Below are 17,449 nucleotides of genomic sequence, written 5' to 3' on the forward strand. Positions count from 1 at the left end.
AACTCTAGTGGTTACTGCTGGATTCTCACATAACTGCAAGTGCTGGCCCAGATATCACAGGGGTGCAGCCACCCACCATAAATTTCCATTTAGACAGAAACTAAGTCTAGATAGACTGCATCTGAGCTGCCCAACTAAACCCGCCGTTTTTGTATTACAAAATTTTGTCCAAGATACTGGCTGCTGCTATCCTTTCTGTACAGGCTGAGTTATTTTGTGGTTATTTTACAACTTTAAAGTTGTTCTTTATTCTTGCATTAAAGTTATTTGTCACGTTTCAGTGTCAACTCCATCTGTTGCATTAACATATAACATGTTGCAAGTCTGTAGAGCAAGAAAGTTCGTGTTGAGGACTGTTGAGGTGTCCATGGAATATGCATCACAGTTGCTTTATTTCAGATTAGCTCTCTTCTGAAAGCCTTAGGCTGAGTGTGCCATCAGCAAAATGAGTACATATGGGGAGCTTCTGGATTTCATCTTCTGATTTAGCTTTATCCAAAGGGCGTGCTATTTTGCATAGCACTCCATGATGCAACCCAAAAGCTAAGAGAGGGACAATGGGAAAGTTATCTTCAAAATACCATTCTGGTCTGTTATTGTAAATGCTAAGGTAAGTTCCCTGAAGAGGCATGAAGTCAGTCAAAATTCTGTTCTAGTAAGGTTAACTCGATAACTGAAGTGCTTTAGTACCTTGTAGTGATTTGTGTGTGCTTTATTCAAGCACGTACCACTTCTGTTTAGCAACCCACAGTAAGTCTGAAACATCATTCCACTTTGTAGCACATCCATCACAGAACGGGTAACGAATGCAGGAACAGGACTGTGAATGTATTTTCTATGCATTTATAATTCATAGGAAGTTACTTCTTCATTAGTGAGTTTTGGAAGAGAAAGGAAATGGTTTTTTTACAGGTCCTGTATTTTTTTTAATGCTGTATCCCAAAAATGTGACTGAACAAGAGACATAAATATGGGTCCTCAGAAACGAATGCTGCAGAATTGTTAAATGTTCATAGCAGTCTGGTAGTAATCTGAAGTTTCCTCTCACAGGATTAATGGCTACTGTTCCTTAGTGAACAGTGTTGGTCTGTTGCCAACAGCTTAATGTTGACATTCTATCAGAATTCCTTAAACTTTGGTAAAGAGCAAGATACTCCAAAAGGGAATTAACTGGAAGTTTCGTAGTAAGATGAGGTACGCTTGGAGGAAGCAGCTGTAAATCAGTCCAAAAAAATTAGCTGTAGTCAAATGGCCAGAGCGATTTGGGCAAATATAATGTATATACTCTTAAGAAGATTAAGTCTTGCCTTCAGTTAAAAATTTCCCAGGAACTGTTGCTGCATGTATCTGTGGTGGCTGGTGGCCATCCTGCCTAACACAGATTTCAAGTAGTGTTCCCATACAAGCAGCTACTGAAGTGTCTGCTCACTGGAGGAAGTTTCTCCCTGAGACTGTGCTTTCTAGTGAGCCCTAATCCACAGTTTGAAGTGTACCTGATGCATAAGTTAAAAAACGACTCCTTTTTCTCTTGAAAATTTTTATTTTCCATGTTTCCGGGTCAGACACGTGGTCCCATTGTTTGGTCAATTCATGGAATAAATGTTTTAACTGGGAGGTGTGTTTAAAATTATTCTAAACGTTATTTGTTCCCTCAGTTTGACTGTCTGAAAATAGAGAGCTTTCTGGGATAAAGAAAAGCTTAATCTCGTCTGGTAGAATAATTAGTATTAGCTTAATTAGATTGGGGCAGTGAGCAGGGATTCCAGTCTGCTTGTTCCTTTGCACCTGGGCTTTGTTGGAATGGCACATATAACCCGGTAAAAACACCTTTAAGTGTAATAGAAAAACACTTATAAAAAAATTCTTTTAAGGAGTTTAATTTGGTTTAAAAAATATATTAAAAATCTAAAAGAAAACACTGTATGTGGATTATTTTGCTCCATTTCAAAATCTCTTTAATGTTATTAGACTCTCATCCTAATAAATGCTAGCTTAAAATAATGTTATGATTTGAGTTAGAATTTTTATTGTGTCTTGCTTTTGGTTGACTTCATTCATCTCTATGTAATAATTTTTAAATTAACTTAAATTTTTTTGTTAACTATACAAAGCAAAATGTCCTAACATTTCCTTCTCCCTGCTCTAACTGTCATAACAAGTATTTGGTAAAATGCAGGTAAAACTGGAGATTAGGGAAGACAATGTATTATAAAAACATAGAAAAATAGTCAGAGAAAGGATTATGTTTGCACCAAGCATTTTATCCAAAGCATTAAATAGTTATGGCAAACAGTCATGCTGTCACTCCTTGTTAAGGCTAATTTTATCTCTTCCAGTTCAAATAGACGTTACTTTTATCTGTAAGTATAGCTTTGAGGTTTTTGCAGCGGTGTGCTTTCTTTTGGCTTAAAGGCAAAGCTGCTATATGATGGTAGCACAGAGAGTGCATATGGACATGTGTAGGGAGTGTTTATAGTAACATAGACAGGGGAGTTTTGGGTTTGCTCTTTGAGGTTTTTCCTGTTTTTCTTTTCATAAACTGGTCATGAAAACATGACTCTTTTCATCACAGTAAGTTTTCCAATCTGGGAGACCATGTTGCAACACTGTGTTATGTAGATGGAGAGGTGAGGATGACTCCCACTCCCCACCCTGGTTTGGCAAGTAATAGTTATTCCTTAAAACCAGCAATCTCTGAAATGGTGTCACTGCAGTTTGTCTGACACTTAGTTGTGGTCCTAAGCCTTGTAAAAGATTCCCCTCCATTGTGAGGTTTTGCCTTCACGTAAGCTAACATTGACATGTCGCTGCCTGTTTGGTAGTTTATGTGAGAACATGTAGCTTAATGACTTATAGTACGACTGGACAAAGGAGAAAAGTAATCCATGCAAAAGAGTTAATGAGAAGAAAATAAAACCAAATTCTGCCATAGCTCTGAGCTCCAGAATTCACGGATATACATTGTTCCCTGGCATTTGAAATACTGAACGTTTGATTCCCTGGAGGTAGTTGAGTAGAAGCTCTTTCAAACTGATTTGATTGAAGATCTTTAACACCTTCAGTAGTACTGAGGACTGTGCTCTTTTAGTTAAGGAAATCTACACTTATGTTTGTAGTACGATGATATTTTTCTTTTATTCTTAAATTTAAACTGGGGGGGGGGGCTATAATATAAAAGAACAAGAAGAAAACATTCTCTGATGGAATCAAATGGATGTCTGTGATGTAAGGGGGCTACTTTTGAGTGAGTTGTTTCTTGGCTAGGCAGGAATGTTTTTTCTATTGCAAAGCTGGAGTTCCTATGGAAGTGCAGCAGAATTTAGTGTTCCTTCTGTAATGGACCTTCTGACTGTTATACTGCTCTTTTCCTACTATTATTATTTTTATTTATTCCCTCCAGGAAAGTGATTTCACTTCTTCAAGAGCTACCTGAAGAAACAACCATTTTTTTTTTTTATTTGTTTGGCCCAGAAATTGCCAGGCAACTATTACTTTTTGAGCTATAACATGAGCTGTCATTCTGTGTGTATTACAAAAGGTATTCCCAAAAGGCTGTGTAGGTATGATAGAATTTCTAAAATATTAACATCTTAGAAGATATAAAAAATAATTATGGATTTTTAATCAAAATAAGGATCAAAATTTAAAACTACAGTGTCCAAAATAATAAAAACCTTGCCATTTTTCCTGTTTCTTAAACATCAAGACATTCATTCTCTAGAGTGTAGACCGGTATGCATAATGACATTGGTATGACAAGACAAAGGGATGATGCTGTTAGAATTTCTTTCTGGTGGAGTTTAGAATAATGTGAGAGTCTAATTTTAGTAGCTGTTTTCTCCGTCTACCTGTGCTACTTACATTTAAATAAATCACTCCTACATCTTGCTTTATATTCTCAAAGAAAAGCAGTTTTGTGTGTTGCATTGCACCCAGCTGATAAGCATGACCATTACCCTCAAGCATGTACTTTTCTTCATTTTTCTTTCCCCTTGTTTATAGGGAACAAAAGTCACAGGCTAAACTGGATCATTAGAAGCACTTCCAGCTGAGTTTAAGTCTCTGTGTGTGACATGCAGAAGTATAATAATTTAGACTTGCACAGAACTTCTCATCCAAAGCTTTGAAAATAGGTCAGTGGTAAAATATATAACAGGTGGTAAAACTTAAGAGGAGAGGGGAAATGACCAGTGTGAGGTTTCACAAGAAATGACCAATTAGCAAAGCCCTACAGGACCTTCAGCCCCATACATTTGGAATTGGCTCAGGTACTGGATGGAAGACGCAATACTTGTGGTTTACAATATGGTTAGGAAGGGCAGTTCAGTTTATTTTGCTGGAGATTTTCAGAGTGTAAAGGTGAAACTAAATTTAGGATTTGAGTTCTTCTGTTGTTTTGTGTTAAACTTTGTGATAAATTATAAATTTTGAATTGTAGTTGATATTTAAAAAAAAAAAACAAGTGTGATGTTTTCAAAGTAAGGAAGCTTGCCACAGAGCAAAATGCCTTGATTTCCTTTTTCCTGGTAGGGATCCCATTTTGTCACTTAAGGGAGATAATGTAGCTGGAAATACAGGGTAATATTGTAGCATTATCTTAACTTCCAGAGCATGAGAAGTTGTGGTTTAAACCCAACCACAAACCTCGTTCACTCACTCCCCCCCTTCTTGCCCTCCCCCTGCTCCTGGAGGGACGGAGAGGAGAATTGAAAAGAATGCAACTCCCATGGGTTGAGATAAGAACAGTTTAGTAACTAAGGTATAACACAAATCACTGCTGCTACCACCAATGATAATAATGATAAAGGAAATAACAAGAGGAAAGAATACAACACCTCAGCACCAGCTGACTGATAACTCGCCCCACTCCCCCCAGCCGAGCACCGACCGATACCTCGTCCAACCCTGCAGTCCCAACCCTTCCGGGTCACTCCGTTACATCCTGGGCATGATGTGCTGTGGTATGGAATACCTCTTTGGTCAGTTTGGGTCAGGTGTCCTGTCTCTGCTTCTTCCCAGCCTCCCCTCCTCCCTGGCAGAGCATGAGGCTCAGAAAGTCCTTGGCCAGACCAAACATTTGAGCAGCAACTGAAAACGTCGGCGTTATCAGCACTGTTCCCAGGCCAAAAAAATGAAAATATAGCACTGCACTAGCTACTAAGAAGGAGAAAAATGACTGCTACTGCTGAACCCAGGACAGAAGTCTAAGGTGGTTTATACTCACTATGCACTTGAGCTCAGCTCTGTTCTTTGCAAGCCAGTCAGGAAGCTTTGAGGAGCTTGTTGTGAATCCTTGATCCAGGGATGAATTATGTAGGACTGTGTTACAACTGTCTTATAGTGGTCCTATGGATATCACAGGTCACTTTGCCCTGCTGTTCCCCCATCCCCTTGGTACCATGTTACCTCTGATCAGCATCTTTACATACCTTGCTTTTCCTTGGCCTGGGCACAGGAGAGTGGCTTTTACAGAAACTCACTTTAACACAGCTATTAACAAAGTCTCAGCACAGCAGAAACTCAGGATTGACTCTTTTAGGCCTAATTTTGTGGGACTCTGAAGTTTCCCAGGCAGTGCAAAATTCACTGGACAAAAAATTTCACTACAGAGTCTGAGGCATTAAGTCTACTTAATGGTGTGTATATATCTTTTTCTAAAAATTAAAAAACCCTTCAGCCTTTTGTTTGTTCCCTATGTGAATTACTTAAGTGTAAAGCTTGGAATTAACCCCTCTGCACCAGTGGTTGGATATTTAGTAACTTGGCTGCTATCTAAGCAGCAAAATGAATTATCTAGATAGCATCTCTACTAGAAGGCCAAGTGCTGAGCATTGTAGAAAATCTGGCTGTGTGATACAGGTTTCTTCAGAGAGCCAGAGTTTGGAATGCTTTGTTTTGGTTTGGTTTTGATCTAAGCATGAAATACATATGATTCTATTTTTACATATAGCATAACACTTCTGAACTGTGACTGTAAGTAGATCTTTGTTATTATTGCTGTACTAGAATACATGGGTATTGCTGTTATTGGCAGACAGCAATAAAACAATGCTCAGCAATTCATCATCAAGGAATATGGCTTTCACATTAAGGGTAATCAACTGTCACAGTTCAGCATTTTGATGACTTTGGGAGATGGCAGGTGCTAGAATATCTTGTGCTAGAGTACTTCATGCCTGAGGTTATAAACTGTATGTTTTATGTATCAATAACTTTTAACTGTGATAAAGGTATGTTTAATATGGATTGCTTTGGGGGGGATTTCACAGTTCAGAAGGAAATAGAAAACCGTGAGTGCTGTTTCAGAAATGGATTCTCTGGGGCTTTGCAGCCCAAAGAGCAGGTGGTAAGCTTTTTGCTGAGGCTCAGCCACATGTTTTCGTTGTTCTTTGGTTTAGAGTAAGTCAACCTTCTGTGCTATGATTGTATCTGAATTTCAGACCTAAAAAAGAATGTCAAATTTATATCTTCTTATGAGTAGATTAACTTGTCAGCAGTGCTTGCTGGTGCTTTTTTTAATTATTCTAGCAAATGACAGTGTTTCCATCAAGGCTGTTGTGAGAGCTCTGAGGTAATTAATTGTGAAGTAACACCCTTTGCTTGTTACTAAAATACTTTATGATCACTTAGGCATTCAGTCTTGGAGGAGTATTTGTTTGAATGCCAGTGACCCAAATGCCTGTATTCAGTGTTGCTGCTTATGGAGAAGAGTACATTGCAAAGGCTTTGTCAGCCTGCAGTGTTATGTTTGAGAATATTGCTCTTGTGAGATCCCACCTGCAGTATTGCGTCCAGCTTTTGGGGCCCTCAACATAGGAAGGATGTGAACCTGTTGGAGCAAGTCCAGAGCAGGGCCACAAAGACGATCTGAGGGCTGGAGCACCTCTCCTGTAAAGACAGGATGAGAGAGTTAATAAGCTTGTTCAGCCTGGAGAAGAGAGGGCTCTGGGGATACCTTTCTAAGCAGCCTTCCAGTACCTAAAGGGGGCCTACAAGAAATTGGGAAAGGAACTTTTTACAAGGGCATGTAGGGATAAGGCAAGGGGTAATGGCTTTAAACTGAAAGAAGGGAGATTTAGATTAGATACAAGGAAGAAGTTCTTGACTATGAGGGTGCTAAAGAAGTGCTTGACTATGAGGCACTGGCATGGGTTGCCCAGAGAAGATGTGGCTGTCCCATCCCTGACCGTGTTCAAGGCCAGGTTGGATGGGGCTTTGAGCAACCTTGTCTAATGCAAGGTGTCAATGGCAGGGCAGTTGGAAATGGATGATCTTTAAGGTCCCTTCCAACCCAAGCCATTCTGTGGTTCTGTGTTTGTATGACAGAGTTAAAGATCATGCGTGACCTAAATGAATAGCTGTCTGGCACATTAGTAACTCCTTGGACTATCATGGTAGTCCAAGTGAAAATTCATGTATTTCACGATCAAGTTGTGTCCTTAACAGCAAGCTCAAGTCTCCTTGCACATCCAATTAACAAAAAACCTCTCAGTAAGCTAGTGGGTTTTTTTGTTTTGTTATTAATTAATTAGTTAATTTATTTATTTATTTATTTATTTTTAAAGCTTTTTGTTTGTGAATTCCCATTAGTTTCTTTAGGAAGTCACATATAGATATCTGCCTGTGTATGAGTACACTTCCACAAGATAGTGGAAGTAGCTGTGCATGCTTCATGTACATGCTTTGTGTACATAGGCAGTTATGTAATAAATGATAACATTCCATAGACATCTTTGAAGTTTCTCCTTCAGTATGGATGAAAAGGACAATCTTCTTACTGGTGGTTATTTGACTTCCCATCAATATTCAGTACCTTTAGGAAAAGCAGCATTAAATTTGTGTTGCTTTGTGTGTGGTTAATGAATGCCACAGTCACCAGAAAGCAGCGGCATATGTCGGCCTTCTTTTGTGGCACATCATTTTAAAATGGGCCTGTTGTGTGGTTACATTCGGGCTTTCTTAACATACATTTCTTAATATCATTGAGTTTAGGCACGAATTTTGGGATTGTGGCAGTTTGACTGACAAGAGAAGTCTGTTAGGAGTCAGAAGGACATGTTTGTTCAGAAATGGATGAAGACGGATTTGAGGAAAGCTACAGTTAAACTGGAAGAGTTGTCATGTTTCAAAGTCTGTGAAATTGTTCAGGTTCTTTTCCTCTCTCTCTGTGAAGCTGATATCTGTGAAAGACTTGAAATGCACACATACCTCTGACAAATGTGGTGAAACTTCTGTAAAGTCTTTTGAGAGCCACTGCTGGCAAGCTTATAAGGCATTTGCAAATGTAAAACTTTAATTTGTATATAAAGAATTTGTATTTAAAAGAACAGCTTTCATTGTACAGGTATTTTGTAGTTGTTAATTTGGGGGAAAATAGGTGTGAGAAAGTTCTTGACTCACAGGAGAAGAAATGGTTTACATGGCAGCAGGTGTTTACTCACTTTAATTTTTGGATTAATTAAATGGGGGCCAAGCCTGTAGCAGGCAACCGTAGTGGTGCAAGTGAGATCTGTGTGGGAAGGCTGAGAAGTTAATGCAAACTGGCTGTTGAGGAGATCAGTTGAACAGTGTAGATACCTTGAATAAAAGCGGCATTGATTTTGCATTGGTTCATGGTTACCATAGATTGAACTGAATCAAAGCTACTGTAAGATTTTATTATCTTCTGTAGTTGTCTGACAGACCATAGGCAGGTATGCAATATAAGCCAAATTTCAACCAGTTACATAAAAATTCTCAGGATCAGAGCTACTGACACTCCTTTATACCAGTCCATGAGCTTTCCATGACCACTTCTCTTTCACTACAAAATCTTTTCTGTAGTTAATCTGATACTCTCATGTAATCTAGACAAAGCTTTATTCGAAAGGCTGACATGGCAAATGGAAATTCCTGTCTCTTGCAGTTTGACCCCACTGAAATTTCTGTGGCCTGGTTATGCTTTCAGTAGTCAACTAAAGTCTGCTGCTTCTGTTGGCTTACTCTTGGAGTTCACCTGATTGCTTTCTATTTCTATGTGAGACTGTATGTGGATGTTTAACTAATTTTCATCATAAAAATAAAAAAAGGGACAACCAAAGCTTTTTTTGAAACTAACTTTATTTACTTCAGCAATACTGAAAGGTTACATGTGCTGGAAAGAATAATTGATTTGGATGTACAGGTGTAGTATTAAATGACTCTGTTGTAATAATACTACCTGTTGGTTTGTCATATTAATACAGCATTACAACTTTTCCTCAAAAAGTCCCTAACCGCTTATGTGTAAGAAGCATTACTCTGAAGAGTAACAGCAGATTTATGGCTTTGGTGAGTGAGAAGGAAACTAGAAGTTTTTTTTACATGGTCCAATTTTGTGTCTTAAGATAAAAGTATATTCTCCTTATAGTTCAGAATAGCATTTCCAGCCATTGGGGTTTCATGAAGTTAATTTTAATGTACTTAATTTCAAAGCCACTAAGATTTTGAATGATGTTTTTGTGCAAACTGTCATTATAGACTGTAATAATAGGATGTTTCTTAAAAAACCAAGATGGGATACTCTGCCTAAAACCCTAAAAAGGTAGGCTATTTTAAGGAAGTTTTCAGATAGTTTTAAGCCTACAGTAAGGAAATGTAACAGCATGCCCATTCTGCCTAGTTCTTTCAGCAAATGTCTTCCAGCCTTAGAATTCTTAATGTCATTTCCATCTCTGCCTTCTACTTGAATGGAATTGGGATAACATGACCTGTAGTTAAACTATGAATGAAAGTGTATTTAAGAACTTTCAAATGACTTTCACCATCTGTGTTAATTATAGCACCCAGTTCTTTTACTGGAGCTTCAGCTATTGCTGGAGTCTCTCCAGTTAAATCAGGGAATTTAATTTTGCTTTTCTCTGGGGACAAACTGTCACTTTGGTGAAACTCCTTCAGGTTGGATAAATTCCTTAATAACAGAGTAATTATTTGTATTAATCTTGGGGATTGTAATCAATGAACAAAAACTAGAAGAAAAATGAGGGGTTTGTTTCAATGCTTTAATGCAGTAGATAAAATGTAAGTTGAGACTGATACGGTGGAATAAATTCTGCTTTCATTTATGCTAATAAATGGTAGTTCTCCTTAGATAATATCTGTAGTGAAACTTGAACAACCAAAAGCATGCTTGTAATTATCAGAACCTTTGAATAAGTTGGAGAGTTGTATTATGCTTCAGCCTTAATAAACTTACAGTGAAATTACTGCTACTTTATTAGAGGCAACTGTGTCCAGCAACATTTAAGTGCTTAAATTTTTTACATATTCACTTTCAGGGGAACAAAACAAAACCCCCAAAAGCTAGCATCCTCTTTGTATGTTTTAGGCTGGTTCTGTGTCTTTGATCAGGGTTCTTACACTGAATTTCTTTAATGTATACATGAATAGTAAAAAGAACTCAGTAACTAGGTCTCTCTACCCACTTAGTGCTTTCAAAGGCTTAAGGATATAAAATCATTTTGAAAAAGATCTCCCGTGAATATGGTAGAGAAATTTTCCTAACTCTTAATGTATCTAAACCAGAATGAATCTGTTAAAATGGTGTATTTAATTTCCTTTCATATTTATTTTCTACTAGATCCAACATACGCAGATTTATTTTTTGCTTTGCTTTTATTACTGCTTTGTCCTAACTAGCAAAGCTGGTTATGCTGCAGAAAGCAGTATCTCTCTATTTCAGTAGCAAACCAACATAATTCAGAACTTAAATACTCCTGTATCTTAAGTGTATATTCTTTGGAAACGAGCGCTTTATCTGAGTCATTGGAAATTCCAAGCATTTGCTGCTTACCTGGAAGGACTTGGAAGTTTTTTCACTCCACTCATTTGACAGTCTGTTGCAAGTTGCTCTAATTTAGTGAAGATCATATGTAAATTTAGCGATGTCCCCAGCTATTAAAACCTGGGTAATACTAGCCTGTTTCCACTGGGGAATGCTGTGGTAAAAACTACATTAGTATACCCAAGTTATGCTGTGACAGCAATACATCTTTTAGAAGAGCCTATTTAGACATACACTTCCATGAAATTCTCTGGAGAGTTATGTAGGGCAGCTAAGGGTGAGGTAAATGAACAAAAAGTTTACTTTGGTTTATCCTAACCACATTATTTGTTCACCCTTCCTAAAAGCGTGGTCTTTTTCAGGTCCAGGACTGGATACTGAGGAAACAGCAAATTACTTTGTTACGAATGGAAAAGATAACCAAAGCAATAGCTTCCTTCCTTGGTCATGTAGCCGTAGAGGAGCATTGGGTTTCCATAAAATTTTAACATCTTTTAAATTTTAACGTCTTTTGGACTGTATTACAAAATTGTATCACAGAAATGTGTGTGTTTGTTTGTCTTCACCTACTATGTCACAGAAAATTTAAGGTAAGTAACTCTTGACTTCAAGGGTGTCTGTGGCTGTGTTTCTGCTGTTATGACTCCAACAGCACAGCATGGAGCTCCTGGCAAGCTAATTTAAAGACTTAGCATGTTAAGACTAAGTGCTGCCTAATACCAGGGGTGGTGGCAGAGTTGGTGGCAGAGAGGAGAGGAGCCCCTAGGGAGTGCCCTTAGGGAGTGCCCTTAGGGAGTGCCACGGGTAACACCAGCTCCTTGGCACTCTTGCCGTAAAGCAGTGATTCTCCTTCGTAAGGTGTGTTGGAGATCTCCTGGTAAGAAATGGGAGCACTTAATAACTGCAGTACACATTTTTAATGGAAATATTACTAGAATTCATGAAACAGTGCAGTAGTGATGCAAACATTGTTGTGACTGGTTGCCATATCTGAGGTCCCTGGTAGGTTCAAAGTTAACTGACTCACCTCAGGAGCTGGAGCTTCACAGCCTCTTTAATCCCAGTTTAGGGATCCGAAACCTGAGTGGCTTTTGGAGGAAGGGAGGGACAGCCATTTGAGCTGAAAAAAAAGCCTTTTGCTGCTGTAAGTACAAGCCTGTCCTTAGGCTTTTTTGCTTTGTTTAAAAGCCTAGGAAGGGGATGAAAGCTCAGACAGTGCCCTATTGTGTGTGCGGTGAGTGGGGGGAATGGCATGCGAATTCTGCCTGTTCTCATCTACGCTTCAACAAGAGACCAGGAGATGTATGTGCTGAGGGAAAAAAGGATTCTTCTCTGAAATAATAATAAAATAAAAAAAGATAAGTGAAATTCTCACAGTAATTGCACTCAAGACTTTTGCAAGTCTCAAACGCGTTTGGTTCCTATACAAAGCCTGTATATTTGAGGCAGTTTTGAGAAGGTTGAATTGGCAGTGTTCATTGGAAGAACGTAATTCGTGTCAGAAAAACCTAAAGCCCTAAATGAGCCCCTTTCCAAGAAGCATGCCTTAATGTGTTGGAGGAAGGTATACAGAATAGAAAGTTCCATGCAGTGTTTGTGTATGAAAATAATCTGACTGGTTTGGGGTTTGTTTTTGCTGTGTGTGTAAAAGGAGGTTGAAGATGTTTTTTTTTACATGGTGTTTGAAGTCAAAGTGTTCCAGCTACTTTATCGCAACTTGTTATAAGAGAACAGAATAATACGAGTCCAGACTGGTGTAGGAACTGAAAAAATACAGTGAGACAAAATTCCCCTTTCACTAATGATTTAAGCACAACAGAGTACAAGTTCAGTCTGTGGGAAATGTTGGTGTGCTGTGTTATTTTTTTGGGCTGAAGCCATGACTTTCAAAAGAACTCGGTGAGAAGGTGTAAAGCATAATAATGCAGGCTTCCTTGTTTATTTTTTTAAGTTATTTAGCCACTGATTGATTTGCAAAGATCAGATCCTTCGCCAAAATTTAAATCCATCAGGAACAAATGAGTTCTGAGATTCAAGGTGCAGGACTTGCTGTGTTGTGGGGGATTTTTTCCACCTGAATTGAGCAGCAGCATTTATCATTAGTGCTGGCATTTATTTCAGCATCGGGCAGCTGGTTTGGTGTGTCAATGTACAACTCTGTGGTTTACAAGAGCCTTGCTAAGTCCTTTCTTACCCTTGTTTTTCCTACTGTACCTCTGTTTTCACATATAATTAAAAACTATGCCAGTGCTTGTCACTTGTGAGGTGCCAGGAGTAATCAGCAAACAGTGCAGTTTAGAACCAGTGACTTCTCTGTAAATAATTGCTGCTTTAAAAAAAGTAAGTGAATAGTCCTTGATTATCCAACTCCCACATATTTATCAGTCCAGCTATTTAGCTGTGAAAAGCTTTTCCTTTTTTGTTTCTATTTGATTAGTATTATGGGTAAAGTGGCAGCACTCATGCCTTTAAGCAGCAATGAACTGACTGTCTGAGCTTGTATATTATGTTTGTAGTTACATAGACTTAAAAGTTGTTGGTTTTTTTTGTGTGAAGTTGCGTTAGTAGTTTTGTCCATGTAAAGAAGTGTTGACAATTCCGTGACTTTTCTTTGATATTCGTATGGCACTTGTGTGGTTTTACAAGAACCTTGGTAAACCAGTATTGCTGAAAGCACTGCATGTTTTCAGTTTCAATGCAAGTCAAAGCAAAATTTCTCACTTGATCTAAATAAGGAGCTAAGAGACTGGAATATAGATCTGAATTGGTGCCGTTGCAGGCTTTCGTGTTGTATCAGCTTTGCATGTATTATGAAATCTGTTCATAGTACATAAAAATGCACAAACCATATTACTGAACTGCCAAAGCCCCACTGCTGATAGATCAAAGAAAGCAGCAGCTGTCATCCAGTTTTAGCCACAGTGCTTTTGAATGCCTTAATCCTCTTCCCAAACAGAAGGAAGCAGAGAGAGTGCACTTTCTTTCTACTCCCCCACTTCTATTTTTTCTAAGTGTTGGTGTAGCAAAAGCCAGGAGCTGTGTTCAGCAGCCATCACTGCATGGCACAAGACATTCTTTTCTATGCATCTTATTTGGACATTTCAGTCCCCCTCATGTGTGCTAAGGTCTTTCAAATTTATCTTCAGTGAATTTAGAAATTACTCACATTGTGTTTACTCCCAGGTGTTTAAAATATCAAAGTAATTATTCAGTTGTACTTCATTTTCATTTAGGTCTTAATTTAAATTAACTTGGTATTCTTTGTTCCCTTTCAGTTGCTGAAGGGGTGTGTGTTGAGATTGTACTTAGAACCTGAGTTGCAGGAAACATGCATGTCTACCACAAGAATATATTTTATGTTGTGAAATTTTCACATTTTCAGATATTTTTTAGCAAGTTTTACAAGACAGTTATTACAAAATAGCTTCTCTAAGAAGCAAGCCGGATATGCTGCAAACATAAATTTGATCTGTAACAGCCATTTTTAATGTCTGTATAGTGAGTGCAATGGTCTGTCTCCAAAGTGGCTCATGGCAGAAATCTGGGGAAGGGTATGAGAACTGAGGAAGCACATAGCGATGCTTCCCTGGTACACTGTGATGTCTCACTAATGTTTCCCAAGATAGAAGCCGTTCTTTGAACCAGAGCCATTTCTTTTCTTCATTAATTTGCCTAATCACTTTTCTTAACTGTATTCTAAGAATATTTTCCAAATATGTGTAAACACATTTCAAGAGAATAGCATAGGAAAATTATTTATATTGAATTGTCAAAATTATTGAAAATAAATTATAGAAGGGTGTTTTTTATGTATTGTTTTTTATGTTTGTTTTGCACTGTCTTGCAAAGTGAATTTGCACTGCAAAGTAATCTCAGCAGAGGAGTGAAGTATGCAAGCGTAAAGCTGTCAGACTACAGCTGGTTCATTCAATTGTCTGTCTTGGTGAACTAACAGATATCATTTTAGTCTTTGCTAACCTGCAGCCTCTCAGACCAAAAATACTTTGCTGTGCAGATATAAGTATGCTGCTAGAGTCAGACTGAAAGTTTTAGGAATCCATTTGTGTTGTCCTGTTTACCCAAACAGAATTTCAAAAATGTGCATTAAAAAGTGTGTTGGCTGGGACAGCACTGAAGGCCAGATGTGAGGGAACGGCGTCTAATGACAAGGTTCGGTTTGTTTAGAAACGCAACTTGATTAAAGTTGCTCTAGTGCCAACTACTCCTACCCTGCAGTCTGCTCATTTGTGTGACACACTAGCCGTCACAACACACAGGGAAGATCAGAGATGATGTGCAATAACCCCAGTCCTACTTCTGTTGTCAGATGAGGATCTCCCACCCAACATTACCTTCTTGTGGTTTACTGTTGCAAGCCCATTTTCCCTTCCCTCTACATTAATAAGCCTTTCCAAACTCCTCAGTTTGAAATGCCATCTCTTTACATCTTTAAAATGCTTGAACGTTCAATAATGCCAAGAAAGAAAGTGTGTATTTGGTATTTTGAGACGTTCATGACAAGTTTTTGCTAGCTTACTCTAAGAGGGTGTCTGCTTTGCTCTTGACAGAGCACAAAAAAGAAGCCTCAAGTGCAATGAAAAATTGAGGTACTGTCTTGTATTATCGAGGTACTGGATTTCATAGAATCATAGAATCATAGAATAATTAGGGTTGGAAAGGACCTCAAGATCATCTAGTTCCAACCCCCCTGCCATGGGCAGGGACACCTCACACTAAACTATCCCACACAAGGCTTCATCCAACCTGGCCTTGCACACCACCAGGGATGGAGCACTCACAACCTCCCTGGGCAACCCATTCCAGTGCCTCACCACCCTCGCAGTAAAGAAGTTCTTCCTTATATATAATCTAAACTTCCCTTGTTTAGGTTTTAACCCGTTACCCCTTGTCCTGTCACTACAGTCCCTGACAAAGAGTCCCTCCCCAGCATCCCTATAGGCCCCCTTCAGGTACTGGAAGGCTGCTATTAGGTCCCCACGCAGCCTTCTCTTCTCCAGGCTGAACAGCCCCAACTTCCTCAGCCTGTCTTCATACGGGAGGTGCTCCAGTCCCCTGATCATCCTCGTGGCCCTCCTCTGGACTTGTTCCAACAGTTCCATGTCCTTTTTATGTTGAGGACACCAGAACTGCACACAGTACTCCAGGTGAGGTCTCACAAGAGCAGAGTAGAGGGGCAGGATCACCTCCTTCGCCCTGCTGGTCACGCTCCTTTTGATGCAGCCCAGGATACGCTTGGCTTTCTGGGCTGCGAGCGCACACTGAAGCCGGCTCATGTTCATTTTCTCATCTACCAGCACCCCCAAGTCCTTCTCTGCAGGGCCGCTCTGAATCTCTTCTCTGCCCAACCTGTAGCTGTGCCTGGGATTGCTCCGACCCAGGTGTAGGACCTTGCACTTGTTGTGGTTGAACTTCATAAGGTTGGCATCAGCCCACCTCACAAGCGTGTCAAGGTCCCTCTGGATTTCATTATTATGAAATCCAGTTGATGTAGTTTGAGTGGAATATGTGTGCTTCCACTGGCTGTGCAACAAGCAAAGGAGTTCTTGTGTGTCCCAGTGCTCTGTACTGGGATATCCAGACAGCTCTTAGGTCAAGGAAGAGACGAAGAAACTGAAGGGCAGTTTATTTGTGTCATTTATGTGTGAAAGGAGGAAGGCATCTCATGTTAGTTTATTCTTTTGTTTCATTTCCTCCCACTCCACCTCCCTCCTCTTCCAAAAAAAAAAGGTCATGTGCTTGTAATATGGATTTACAAATGCTAGAGTTATGTTACTTTAAAGTTGCTGAAGTACTACTGTAGGTATTAGAGAATCATTTTTTCTCTTTAATTTTGGTGTTTATTGGTATCTCAGTTGCTAAGTTTGTTATACGAACACCAAAAAAGGGTGTTCCGAGACTGACTAATTCATTAATAAATATTAATAAATATTTCTTTTTCACTTTTACAGGTTATTGAATCACTAGGGATTATTATATATAAAGCCCTGGACTATGGTTTGAAGGACAATGAAGAGCGGGAATTAAGTCCTCCGCTGGAGCAGCTTATTGACCACATGACTAATACTACAGAAACAGATGGGAGTAGGGATGAAGGATATGATGCTCTGGATGAAGGAGAGGAAGATGACGATGATGACCAAGAGGAAGTTCAGGCCATTCATTCCTATAAGGATGTCATGAAGGTACAGTAATGGGCAGTTTATATGATACTTCACTGTTTTTATCAATAAGAAAATTAACTCAATTTTCCATATTGCTGTCCAGTGTGATCCTGGCTGTATAATTTCCTGATTTCCCTGGTAATTTTGTAAGGTTTGCTTGCAAAGATGACATGCAGTAATACTTCATGTTTGACAGTAAGCAACAAAAAATCCACGATCAACTTTATCATTGGATGTGCCATTATTATCACATTCTGATTTCATCTGTGCACTGGCTAGTCAGCCTTTCAGTCTAACATCTGTTGAATTACTTCGTGTACACTTGGATACTTCATGGGCTGTTTCAATTAATTCAGCTTTTCATTAGTGTGGTGTTAGTTTAATTATTCCTTATCAGTTTCTTCCTTTGCCACCCTCCTCTACTTGAAGCAGAGGAGTGCTTTTATAAGAGTAGCTTATTTGTGTG

General features: G+C 38.9%; 1 protein-coding gene across 3 annotated transcripts in view; it reads left to right on the forward strand.

Moving 5' to 3' along the window:
• The window catches only part of SPIRE1 (spire type actin nucleation factor 1), a 133,047-nt gene that overhangs the window by 41,165 nt on the left and 74,433 nt on the right, over positions 1 to 17,449 (forward strand). For all 3 annotated transcript variants that reach the window (XM_065667953.1, XM_065667955.1, XM_065667954.1), the window contains exon 3: positions 16,771 to 17,004. In XM_065667953.1, the coding sequence (XP_065524025.1) occupies positions 16,771 to 17,004 (234 nt within the window). The remainder of the gene's footprint in view (positions 1 to 16,770; positions 17,005 to 17,449) is intronic.

The sequence above is a fragment of the Lathamus discolor genome, chromosome 2, assembly GCF_037157495.1.
Source record: "Lathamus discolor isolate bLatDis1 chromosome 2, bLatDis1.hap1, whole genome shotgun sequence".
NCBI classification, from domain to species: Eukaryota; Metazoa; Chordata; class Aves; order Psittaciformes; family Psittacidae; genus Lathamus; species Lathamus discolor.